General features: G+C 38.2%; 1 protein-coding gene across 1 annotated transcript; it reads right to left on the reverse strand.

The window, feature by feature from the left end:
- Nucleotides 1-1,029: 1,029 nt before the first annotated feature.
- LOC127858453 (uncharacterized) lies at nt 1,030-13,453 on the reverse strand. Its single transcript, XM_052395629.1, has 4 exons — nt 12,361-13,453; nt 5,904-6,094; nt 4,297-5,141; nt 1,030-2,753 (listed from the first exon to the last, which is right to left on the reverse strand). The coding sequence occupies exons 1-4, from the start codon at nt 12,463-12,465 to the stop codon at nt 1,645-1,647; spliced, it is 2,250 nt and encodes a 749-aa protein (XP_052251589.1). The 5' UTR covers nt 12,466-13,453; the 3' UTR covers nt 1,030-1,644.
- Nucleotides 13,454-13,865: the final 412 nt, after the last annotated feature.

Below are 13,865 nucleotides of genomic sequence, written 5' to 3' on the forward strand. Positions count from 1 at the left end.
TGCTTGTACTTCTACAACTTCACTGCTGCTGCTGCTGCTTATGATGATGATTATGCTGCAGATGAGTATGTCATTGTCGATAATGATTCTGATGATGATGAAAATGCACAGTTGCTGGCGCCGTGGCTCTTGATCGAGATTTGTATGTCATCGTTGATGATGATTTTGATAGTGATGATGATTAATATTCAGATGATTATACTAATTTATCAACGGTGAATGTGACAATGACGCTGATGATTATTAAGTAGTTGTTGCTGATTTGTTTTTTGTATTGATGCTAATGGAATTAAATTAGATACGCCTATATATTGATACTAATGTTAAAGCTTGGTTACAAATACTGTTTATGTTGATATGCTGTTACGCATATGATAAATGCGATTCTTATTTTTCAAATTTCATAGCCTTACATATTTTCCGAAGTATTTAACCCTTTGCATGCTGGGTAATTTGTCGTCTGCTAAAATGTCGTCTGCAGAATTTCTAAAATTAGCATTTTCTTCGATTTTTTTCAGAGAATACTATCAGAATAGCAAACAGTTTGGATCCTGATGAGACGCCACGTTCTGTGGCGTCTCATCTGGATCCAAACTGTTTGCAAAGGCCTTTAAAATTCAGCTCCAGCGCTTTAAGGGTTAATATCTCTAATCAATATTGCACACTTGCACGTGAAATCCCATGCATGGGAGCTTGCAAATGAAGATCGCATCGGTAACGCCCGGGTAAATCGAACAGCATGCCTTAGTTAAATGCTCTAAACACGAGGATAAACAGTGATTTGGAATCATCAACCGTTTAATGCGATTGCAGTTTCTTTTAAACTTGATTGCACAATTAACTTCCTCATTCGCTTGTATAATAAGCACATCCACGTGTATTAATATTCAATGAAATACAACTTCATAGAACCGGTATTATGGATTACCATTTAAATGCAATTCAATTTTGCAAGTTTGTACTGTGGTATAGTATCGGTAAGCATGTGTACATCAATATTGATACTGTGTTATAATTTAATAACACGAATTAAATTTATACATGCAAACGTATCTAAAATCGCACATTTATTAAACATCATATACGTTACATTTTTATGATTCCCTGCATTGGCCATATAGTTCTAATGTATACTAGTATATGTATTTAGCCAAATGCAGGTATGTCCGCTTGCCAACAAAATTTGAAACTTTCAAAATGTGTTAGCTTTTCATTTTCGCATCAACTTTTGTGGTAAAACCGTATTTTCGAAAAACTTCAACGGAACCGTAAGTATCACAGTCCTACCGGAAGTACAAGCGTGACTTCCGTTACATGGAACTCCATCATTAACCACGTTGAAAGGCGCAAATCTCCAACAAACTATAGACGAGAATAGCGGAATAATATATACTTATTAACATATTTTAGAAACGATTAGCACAGAAGAAGATAATATTTAAACTTACAAAAAAGTATTGAGACCATTGGTCACAACTATTTTTGCATGTTTTTTTTAAACATTTTGTCCCAAATGCAAAAATTTGCACCAAAAGTGGAAATATGGTGATTTAAATTAAAAGCATGCATAGGCCGATACAATGTCAAGATTATTATTTTCAGCTTAAAGTCTAAAATACGGAAATGGTGAAAACGGCGAAAGGTCTAGACTTCCGCTGACTCTTCGTTGGAAAAGTTCACGCCTTCTTTGCGCATTTTCAGACTCACTGACGATCTTTCCGTCAACACGGGTTGCATTCCCTTGTCTGTTTTGTCCGACTCGTCGTCTGACGTCACAGTGTCGCTGTCGGTCGTTCGAGACGCTCCGTCAAACACCAACCGGTTCCCTCTGGATCTCGAAGGGTAGAAATCATCCGGATTTATATCCCCGAAAATGTGCCTCATGTATTGTCCATTCCTAATTTTAGGCGATTTTACTGGCCTTAGTCCTATACTTCGGGCAACCGTGTCGTTTGTGACTTTCCGTTTTAATAGAGGGATGTAAGAAAACACGTGCGGACGCCGAAGTTTTTCTATCTCGTCGAATTTGTAATCGTCTCCTGCATTGGCTATAGCATTGAGCTGAACAGCGTTTATAGCTTGCATATAGACAAACTTGTGTATGTTCGGGTCGACCAGTGGGTAGGGCTGCGCGTGCTTGTATTTTATCCAGGCACTTGGGGACTCGTCAAAATGACTAGGGAAATCTTCGTCGTCGCTTGACCAATACTGACCGTCTTTAACGTCGAACTCCGTAACGTCGTCGGTGGAACCGTCGGCACCGCTGTGATGCTTTTTCCCGGCTTGTTTGACTCTGCTCTGCGACGCGTCCGTCGTGCGACTGGTTCCCTTAAGACTCGGGAGGGAGCGCGTTTGCGTGGAACCGGCGTCACTGGCGTAGTAGGCATTCTCACATGTTTTGCACACGTTCCTGCTGAAACTTATGTCCCGCACGTTAGTCGGACACCTACAAAATTCGAACTTCTCCGACGTGTGATAAGATACGCCTGAACTACTTCCGTCCTCCTCGTCGTCGTCGTCGCTTGACATTCCTACCAGTAAACCCTCATGGTGTACTTGCGATTTCCTTGGTTCTCTTTCGGATTTGCTACGACTCTGTCGTCGTTCCTCCGGACTCAAGTTCGTATCGTCGCCGGCCTTTGATACCATCGACACGGACAGCGACATACTGTCCAGCGATGGCGTCGGTGGGATCTCGAAGCCAGGGTCTGGAACGGAGTCCTCTTCCGCTCTGTGGTGGTAACGAAGGTGAGCTGCATATGGAAGTGATAAAACTACATGGTTGGAACGTTTACACGTCTTACATTAAGATTGCGTCTTATTGTTTAAAACACATCACACAATCTGGAAAAATATTATTTAATACCACACGTTTAAAGAATAGATGTTTGTAAATCATGTATGTTTCAGACTTGCAGAAAAGTCGTCCCGTGACGTTGACGTTGACCCTCGATATGTTGATTTGAATGGGTCACCCTTCGTCCTGACTAACCAAGAATATTTATTATTGTTACGTTCATATTGTTATTAAATACTACGAAACCAAAAATTCATTCTCTATTTATCTTGAGGAAGCGACTTTCATGTTTAATGTGACATTGATCTTTGAACAGTAAACCTCAATGTCAACAGGCACCCCCAAGTAACCCGATTGCCTTGCCATTTAGGTGATCATAACGTTATTCTTAATACTGTCAAACCAATGTCAAAAAAGTTTCATGATACAAGTCCCTTTGACATTGACCTGATGACCTCAAAATGAACTGACCTCTTTCTTTAAACCTTAGTTATCACTATAGTATCCCCACTTGCATGATCGTCAAATGATGGTCAAAGCATTGTCAAAATATTGTGCGAAAACGAACTTGACCTGCGGCAATGACCTTCGAAGTGTACCTCAGAATCAATAGGCGCCATTCTTTCCTCCCAAGTAAATAGCACTCCTATGCAGATGATCGCAGGACGAAGCGTTCTCAAGATATGGACAGACATTTTTCATAATACATGCTCATGTGAACTTGGATTTTGACCTTGCGGCATAAAAATCAAAATTTGTCTTCTTTTCATACTATGGAGCCACCATTGCATTAAGCAATTTATGCCTACCGTCTAGAAAAAAGGCATGATGCGGCGTCTCATCAGGGTCTGCGCTGTTTGCTTAAAGGAATTACTGTAAGAAATATTCTAAATATAGAAATAAATATACTAGGCATCCCTAATTTTGGAAGTTTATTAATCCAATTTAAAAGGATGGTAGAGTCCACTAGGCATAAATGGGTTAATCATGCTCGTGGGTTTAAGTATTCTCAAAAACAGAAGAGCCGATATAATGTCCTATTTTAAATTCCCTTGACCTTGAACTTTGAAAAAATACATCAAAATCAATCGGCGTCTTTCCTTTCACCGACGTAACCAATATATAATTTGGTATGATCATAAGTAAAAGCATTCCCAGGATGTGCGAACACGAATAGACTGTTTCAATCTCATGCGACGGTTGTATGCTAATGCGTGCTAATGATATTGCAAGGACACGGATGGTTAAAGGACCAACCTACCGATCTAACGACCAACTGAAGTTGCAAAGCAATACGACCGCTTCTTTGAGGGGGGAGGGGGGGGGGGGGTGCGGGCATAATTACATGTGACCTATCAACTTTTTATATAATGACATATTAGCAGTTTGTAATTTATTAGTATTGAGGCGACAATTAGCTGTTTTTTACTTGTATATTATTTCCAAGAGCATAAAACAAATTATAAGTCTAGTTTTACATTGAAAAACAATTAACAAACCTGATTCCGGCCTCTCGCTTCTAGCGCTCTCGTCAGAAGAGCAACCGCCGTGACGCCTTCGGTTCAGAAGCCGGCGACGACCGGCTTTAGGTCGAGACTGCGCCGTCGGGAGCTCGCGTAGATCAAGCAACACCGGTTCTCGGACGAGCGGCTGGATGATAGCCGACAGACCGTCGGACCGGTTGATGAAGAGCGCCGACGGATCGAGGCGGCGCCCCGATAGACTCTCACTGACGCTTGACAACGCCGACGCTTTGGACGATTGCTTGTCACCATTGGATCTCGCGCTTCGGATCAGCACTTGGCTACCATTTGATATTATTTCCGATTCGGACATTTTTGTTTCTAAATCGTTTGTTGTTGCGGAAGGCGTGGTCCCCTTGGAGAAAGACGACAACCCAGTGATGGGACTTGTTTGCTCCTCGAGTGCAGTCGGTATGACCGTGATCCGTTCAGACAACGAACCTCCGCCGCGGCTTTCAACATTGAGCGAAGGCAAAGTTCCAGTAGCGTTCTTGAAAGACTCTTTAGAAAAGGGCGGTTTAGTGACGTCATTAATTGCGGGAACCTGAAGTTTCGACGACGACACCTTCGACAACGGCGTCTGGGCGTTGTTTTCCGTAGCGGCGGCGCATATAGATGGCAGGCGGACTTCCGCCGATTCAGCTACTGAAGACTTCATGAAGCTGTTCTCCCGGGATCCAAGGTGCCTATCAGTCCGACTGTAACTGGAGTCGAAGGTCCGCTCGCGCTTTAGGGGCGACTGAAAGCTCGTTGACCTTGACCCTTTACGTATGGTGACGCTGATGGACGGGACTTTGGTTAGGTTGGTGCCAGTGTGGGTGCTGGAACAGTGATACTTTTCAATTAAGAATGAATGTTTATCGCTCGCAGACTAATCGTGTTTCGCAACTGGTCTTCAACGGCCATTCTAAGCCAAAGCAAATTTATTGTTTAAAAACAAACTTCAGATGGAATTCAAGAAATTGAATAATATAAATATCTGTTATTACGACATACCGCAGTACATTATGGCGTTATTTTGAGGATTTTGTTTATCAGGAATGAAACAATACCGGTAGGGCTCATAAAAAGGGTCAGGTTAAGCTTAAACGTTTCGGCTGTAAGAATAGCAACAAAATCCCTCCCCAACCTTACCTGTCCTCTGAATGAAAACAAAACTAAGTTTAAGAAATGTTACCATCCTCTGACAAGTTTTCCGACCTTGCTCAACAACATATATACTTCTGGATCAGATTACCCCGAATAGACCGTTACTGAAAGACGAAGCGAAGTTTACTAAACCGTACCTGTGCAACTATTCACCAACCTTTTGTTAGTCTTAAAAACAAAAATAAAGAATAGAATAAGACTCAGTAAAAACAAACAGAGTGTGCTGACCGGTGCTAGTATCATTGACCTATTGGTCTAAACAAAATTTATATACCGGTAATGAAAATTGCTACACTGGACTTTAGATTGGTTTAAGTACATTGCCATTTTAAGAATATGTTTTATGGTTTTAAAAAATCGGTTGGCGAATATGGTCATCGCATTTGGCAAGTTAGGGCCGCCACTCTACCGACGAGAGTCACCGGGACTCTCACCCATATCTGTCCTCCTGAAACAGACGGCCCTCCTCCTCGACGAAGGTGCTACTTGGTGCCTTGGGGAAGTGCTCGCACGCCTGGAAAAAACCCTTCCGGTACAAGTGCGCGTTCGTCTTGCTCAGCAGCCCGCTCGGGTCCACCCGACTGCACACGTAGCAGAACGCCGGTCCCACCGAGCGCTTCCGTAACTGAAAGCACCAGATCATATTAACCACCTCGCGTTGTCGCTTTGGTGCCATTTAGACTTACTAAAGAACAACCTCGAAATATATTAAACATGTACTTAGTAATTGCCGTATCGGTGCTGATAGTTGTCGTTCTTGCGTGTCAGCGTGTTTGAGCCTCATAAATAGAACAAAACACATTTAAACGACAAATTAAAAGCGTCAACAATTGTTTTTTTAATGGGCAAAGGGATGAGACATTTATATGTGGGTACGAACTTGTCATGTTAGCGCCTCGGAATTGACTTTCGGACGTTTTGGCGAGGTTAGATTCACCAACACGCTGTTAAGTCGAAACGAAAAGTACCTTCATGTGAGGTTTCGGTGTGTATATTAGTCGTTCTTGGGTGTTGCAGTTTATGTGCACTTCACACCCTCGAGATCAATATAGCTTTATATATTCGCTAGTTAACCCAATCGATATTTTTTTTTCCAAAAAAAAACGCACTTTTATTTTAATAAAAGAAACAACAGCATTATTCTTCATGATTATGTGTTTTTCACGTCAAAAGGAAAGTTTTCCTTGTGTTTTGTATCAGCCCAAACATTCGAAACATATAAAGTAACAGCGCCTGCCATTTTAACATTATCATTGGCTACAGTGTAGTTAACGTTTTAAGCGGCCAATAAGGCTCGATTGATCATTGTCGGCTCGGGTACTACTTGCATGTACCCCGGGTACTCTTAAGTATACTTACTTGTACCCCGGGTACGGTAAATATACTAAAACGTACCCGGGAATGATCTCTATATTATCGAAACCCATACTCAAAAATATGTTGATCGGTGTAATCGGTGGCGCATTTTACGACATCGGATTTGGGCGAGAATACAACTCGGGTATATCGACCGGGTACGTTTTAGTATATTTACCCTGCACGGGGTATATGTAAGTATACTTAAGAGTACCCGGTGTACATGTAAGTAGTACCCGAGCCGACAATGACCAATCGAGCGTCAATAAACGTGTTTTTCACAACAACAAACAAATAAACAAACAATTTTTGATAGCAACATATCTGAAAAAAACTTGTTATAATTAATAAATACATGAATAATAACGTGATTTAGACAAAACAACAACAATAGAAACATCTTTTATCAATTTTCAATCCTGACGCTAAACAAAATGAGACCGGTCGTGCGAAAATGAGAATTACACATCAACCTACGCAATCGCACTGTCTGGTCAGGAGCTTTCATGTCCGCTTTTAATTTACGCTAGGTGTCGTGGCCTCATTAGCGGACATTATTAGACCCATAGAAATATAATGAATAAGTCTAATGCAAATCTAGAGCTGCACACTCTGGATCAGCAGACTATTTATTCCATAAATGACTCCATTGTACGGAGGAGTCCGGAGATAGCCGACTTATCACGATTGAGAGTTGCACTGTTCAGACATGCCACATGACCCTTTTTCGCACGACGTGGTTCATATGTACAAAATTGTAAACCCGTTTTATGACATGTGCATACACCGTAACATACAGGGTAAACATGAGTACATGTGTGTATTTAACCCATTTATGCATTGTGGACTTTCCTATCCTTCTAAATTGGATCAATTTATTTCCAAAATTAGGGATGTCTAGTATATTTATTTCTATATTTAGAATATTTATTATAGAAATTCCTTTAAGCAGACAGCGCAGACCTCATCTGGGTCTACCCTGTTTGCCAATGCCTTTTTTCTAGACGCTATGCATAACTGGGTTAATACCGTAAATATTATTCGGCTGCAATCAATGCAATTGTATGCATACTATAAAGCAACGACAGGGCAATTGATGTTAAGCCCATTATAACAGCAATATCATCTGACACTCTGTACCCGGATACAATTTATGTAAAATCATTAATGTTCCTCGGTATGAAATCATGTGGTTGTAAAAAATGACTTTTTTCGCGGAACGGTAATACAAGGATTTCTGACTAACTGAAAATCATTGGGGATTCTACGTCGTTCATTGTTCGATGTGTTTGTGTTAAATTCATAGATTTCTCAACCCACGAAATCAAAGAAAATGAATATCTCACGAATAATAATAATTTTACAGTAAATCAACTTGAGTTGAGAAATACCATCGCCGGAATCAACATTAAAACACTTTAACCCATTCATGCCTAGCGTCCTGAAAAAAGGACATTGCAAACAGCGTAGACCCAGATGAGACGCCGCATAATGCGGCGTCTCATCTGGGTCTGCGCTGTTTGCTTACAGAAATTTCTGTAGGAAATATTCTAAATATAGAAATAAATATACCAGACACCCCTACTTTTTGAAATAAATTGATCCAATTTAGAAGGGTGGGAGAGTCCACTGGGCATAAATGGGTTAAGCATCCTTCTTGATTTTCACAGTATGTAATGTAATAATATACCGCGAGTTCCGACGAAACATAAATTCATGCACTATAAACGTGTATCTGACATACATTTCTACAGAAGATACCGGTACTTCAACATGTAAAATAAAATGAATTTTTGCATTTTTAAAAATGAATTAATTCCTATACTCCTATATGTTGATACAATCTGACCTTTGGTCAACGACTTCATGTTTTCAAAAATGCACCTAATAAGGTCGAGGGGTTGGTATTAATTCAAGCACAGTTAATTATAGCTAGCCATCCATTGCGACGTGCGTTGTGAACTCAGAAGCATTACAAACATTAAGATTAAAGTTGCTAGACCTCAATGAATTGCGAAAGTCGATAATTTTCAAAACTGATGTTCTAAAAGAACACTTTGCATAAAGTTGCATAATTAAGGAAACGAAACACGTGCGTTTTATACCAAAACAATTACGCCAAATATACCACGTGCCACGAAAACCGATATTTGTGTGTACAAACCTTCACACGGTGCGAAACTTACTGGGTACCGCTGCAGTTCGACATGAGAATCGCTTAACAAAAGGGCGCTAACTCTGCGCTGTGTTCGCCTGATGTCGGTGAGACTTCCCTCCCATTCTAAAGCTAATACCATGCTTTGGGGCAGCTAAAATTTGTATAAATGTTTATACTAATGTTTGTAGATATGATGGTTATGGTGGGCATGGTGATGGTGATAATGATGAAGATGATAAGGATGATGATGAGGACAAGGAGGAGGAGAAGGAAGATAAGGCTGATAATGAGAATCAGTGGCGTATATAGTCTAGATCATTTAATAGTTGTAGACACAATTAAGATACGAAGCAAAATGTTGATAATAGTCGATGCCTAATCGAACAAGATACAGTTAATTTCGACCACTCTTTATGATTTTTAAGACTGGTATATTTCACCTGCAGTGAACCTCTAAAAGGCGCATGAGCTTTGTTTGGTACGGGATCAAGTTTGAATTTTGGCAGTGCAAGACGGGCTGGTAAAGTAGTGCTTAAGATAGATGATCATCATTGCTTGGTAAAAAAGTACATATTGATATGTACTGAGAAGACAGGACAATATCGTTATATTCCAAGGGGTTAACTAACCGTTGACGATAGTGTAGCCAGAAGGAGATATTTGTAATTGAAAAGTGACTATTCCAATGGAATTGGTAGTGTATAATTTGCGAGAAATTTGTAGAATTTGATGCATCTATAAAGGCGGATATGATATGTACTATGGTAATTTCGGTGGGTTGTGGCAATTATAAATACTAACAGTAATTTGAACTATACTGAAACTTGCATAGAATTGGTTTATTAAAGACATAGAAGTACATTGGTAAAATAATAATGTTAATATAGTCATCAAAGGGGTCGAGGGATTTACCGCAAAGGAAATATTTGAAAGGTAAAACGTCGATGCATATGAAAGCTTTATAGAAACTTTCGATAACTTGCCTACGGTTTAGTCTAGTAGCATAATACATGTCGATCTGCTTTTTTAATTAATATTAAAAAGCTTATATATGTTTGTGTAATGACAAAGAGGGACCCGAATCACTATTGTCAATTCGTTACAATCATGTATTATCTTACGTATTTACATCATAGCGGTTGGAAACAATCGCTTTATTATAAAATGTTATTGTGACAGGGTGGCGATCGGTAATTATGCTGTTTATATTTATGGAAAATTAACCTAAATGGAAAGTGGATAATGCTACGCATACGATGTGGATTATTGTGCTAATATTAATAGTAAATAGCATAATGAAATAAGCTTTTGCCACAGAACACTATTGCAATTATTGACGACACGTGCAATCATAGAAATCACAGAAAACGTCCAGTAACCAGCTTACTTATTAATCCAAAGTTGGTCAAAAACTCTTTCCGTTTACACTGCATAAATAATGCTGTGATTAACCTTTCAAAAACAAAACAAGCTAAATGCGTGAATTTTCATGAATAAAAATATCTTACGTGTATTTATCTAGCTTTTTGTTCAATTTAATACGAACGTTTTGAAACTAACGTTTAAATATATCGACTTTATTAAATAGTAATTTTAGATTTTAGAATTTGAACAGGTCGCAAACAAGGAAGTAAGATGACATGTTCACATTTTTTTTGGAATATTCCATTGTCAGCATCGTTAAATTCTACAAAGATATTTAGCTATTATATACGCAGCATGGAACGAAACCCAATGAAGGTTTCTTTACTTCAAGAAAAACGAAAATCTCCGAATAGCCATAAATGTGTTGATGACTTTTTTTTATACACGTATGTAATTTATTTGGTTTGCAATTTCGTTTTATACGTTAATTCGATGTTTTTGTATGTATATGTATAATTTATTTCAGATACTTATAATGTGGCTATTGATTACCTTGAAGGTGTATGAACAAACACATTGATCAGATGTTCGTCAGTATAGGCAGCATCAAACATTCGTAAAATGAAATGAAAATATTTCGATTTTTTATTGACCGCGCATGTTTCTATTGTCTCGGATCCCATTTATAAAAGCAGATTTATTGATTTATTGTTTGTTCTATTTATTTTGGCTAAGTAAACATAATTTACGCCGTGTATTGTTCAAAATGCAATTATCATTTATGAGAACAAAATGGCGATATTTAATAATCTGAATGTATTGAGGAGAAATGTTCGACACATATGTACACACTAGCTTTTATTACACTATTCAGCACGTTGCGCTCGCATCTGATTTTATAAAAAAAAATGGAATAAAAATATTTAAAGTTAAGTTCAGACAATATCAGTAAAACGTTTTCGCGCTGCTGAGTGTGTTATTAGCAGCAGCCATTACCCATCAACCATTCATAGCATTTGTTACAGGGCTCTTCTGGGCTGGTATTCATAAAGCTCCTAAGGGTAAACTTAAGAAAATTCCTTAAATAATAAAAAATTCCTTAAGTCTTTTGCTCTTTCATTTTGGTGTCTTTTTTTTCATTCAATTGATTTACTTATGTCAATTTTGCATAGAATAACAGTATTTTGGCATTACAAAAATGAAATCATTAGAATTTCAATAGAAAATTGAATTTTAATGTTTTCCCATAAATCCAGCTTATGTTAAGATTTGCCTTAGGAGCTTTATGAATACCAGCCCAGTACTCTACAGTTGAGGCTATCAAATGAATCGCATTCTGGGAAAACAGGGCTTATTGCAGGTGCATAAAGTGCTACTGGTCAAATCGTAGAACATATGTTTGGGAAGGAATTGCATCAGTCAACTTGAGACAATGAGGGTCCGTGAACGCCTTAAACACTTAACTTGAATACGCATGTCTTAAGGTCTTGCTTTAATTTGCACCTAAGTTTAGGGACAAATTTATGTATTGTAGCGTAAGCGGATCATACACAACATTGCAACAGTTATTTGCACATTAAGGAATTTAACGTATTCTAAATTCATGTTTTATTATCTGCTTAACAATAACCGACAGGTTATTTAGAAGGCAAATTTCGCAATGAAGAAGATTTTAAACTTGATCGTATTCGATTCTATTTTTGTCTCTTGGATTAATTAGTTTGACCCTTAAACACTTAAGCCTTCGATTTGTAAACTAATGTTTGGTCATTAATTTGTTTGCCATTCGAGAAATAAATGCAAACCCAGTCTTAGGTGTACCTAAACCACCAATAAAGATGAAGAATAAGATGATAGTGGTTGCCGCGGTGGTGATGATGATGATCTAATGACGGTGATGATGATGATGATGATGATGATGATGATGATGATGATGATGATGATGATGATGATGATGACGATGATGATGATGACAATTTAAAAATACAACGGTCTACACCAGCAACTGTTACCTTTGATATTTTATATCTGTTGTTAGCGACGGACACAAGTTCCAGCATGCTGAGTTTAGGCCCGCCCCCTTTCCCTGAGGGAGTCGCGCGCACCGCCACCACCATCGCTCGCTTGTGCGTCACGTGCACCTAACTTTTGGAGCTGTCTGTCTATGTTTCTGTGTTTTTTCAAAGTTGTTGCTTTGCTTTTTTTCTTTTGGTTACTCAGACCGACATAATTATTATAGTCTTAATATATTTCTTATAATTACGAATAATATACGCGTTATTGCTCATATTTATAGCCGGCCGATATTATTCCAGAAAATTTAGTCGTTTCTTGAATTAATCCGTTTTTAATGTTTTGTTTCACTGCACTTCAACTCAACGCAATAATCGGTTCTTTCGCTTTACACAGTGAATAAAGATTAAAACTTTACCTATACGTCCACTTTAAATACGAGATCATCCATACACTGGTATTTTAGGAATATATGTCATATGTCACACCGAACAAATATATTTCAAATATAAAAACATTATTTATTGAAAATTCACGAACATATATTTACTTATTCCATATACTGTTTAGCCAAGATATCGCATAACTTCAAAACAAATATTTGTCCGCGACGTGGGATGACTTAAATTCAGCGTTTATAACACGTCAATCAACCCCGCCCGTGCATATTTAATATTCGCACTATTATATTGTTTATTTAAAATTATGCCAGCACACAATTAAAACTCATCAAGCGTCACCCTTCTTCGTTACGTCTTCTTTGCGTAAGTTAAATTAAAACAATGCATTTTTCGACCTGTAATGCGCGCGAGCTAAACCTCACGCGCAACTAGACGCTGATCAATTAATCAGTACCAGACGCTTTCATTGCTTTATCTAGTCAAAGTCCATTGTTCGGACGCACGCGTTCTCGACCGAATCTCATCGCGCACAATATCTTCATTGGATCATTATGCCATATTTCACTGGATAAAACTAAAACTATCAAAGTCATCTGACACCGCAAAATCCCATTTCTTATCGCATGAATTGAAATCTGTCAATAGCGATTCAACGTTATCAAGAATACAGTGAATCTTAAAATCCATCTAAGTTCAGAATTAATTAATGTTTAGCTTAACTCCACAATGATAACAAAACATCTGAACGCAGTGCGCAGACTATATGATAGCACAATATTTACTGATATAATTGTCAAAGGTAAAGATAGAAAGATATATGCCTATGTATTATTTAATATCAAAATTCGTCAATAGAGGACGAGCTAGGCGCTTTTTAGATTACCATATTTGTTTCAATAGGAGCTCGTCGTTAATTTAATAGAATTTTCGTAAACATTCATGAAATATAATGCCATCTAATTTAAAAGCCAATAAACACTAAAAATCAACGAATATTTCGAACAATAGAGTTTACCCATAAAATATTAAGGTTCCTTATAGCAATAGCCAAAATTTCAACGCTAAATGCGGTCTAGTAACAAAGATTTAACAAGATACAAAAT

This window comes from Dreissena polymorpha, chromosome 14, assembly GCF_020536995.1.
Source record: "Dreissena polymorpha isolate Duluth1 chromosome 14, UMN_Dpol_1.0, whole genome shotgun sequence".
Classification (NCBI taxonomy): Eukaryota; Metazoa; Mollusca; class Bivalvia; order Myida; family Dreissenidae; genus Dreissena; species Dreissena polymorpha.

Coding starts and splice junctions, on each gene's coding strand:
- LOC127858453 (XM_052395629.1), bottom strand. CDS start 12,465: ATGGTGGTGGCGGTGCGCGCGACTCCCTCAGGGAAAGGGGGCGGGCCT. Junction 6,095..12,360: donor ACAGATATAAAATATCAAAG/GTAACAGTTGCT, acceptor TGGTGCTTTCAG/TTACGGAAGCGCTCGGTGGG. Junction 5,142..5,903: donor TTTCAGGAGGACAGATATGG/GTGAGAGTCCCG, acceptor TCACTGTTCCAG/CACCCACACTGGCACCAACC.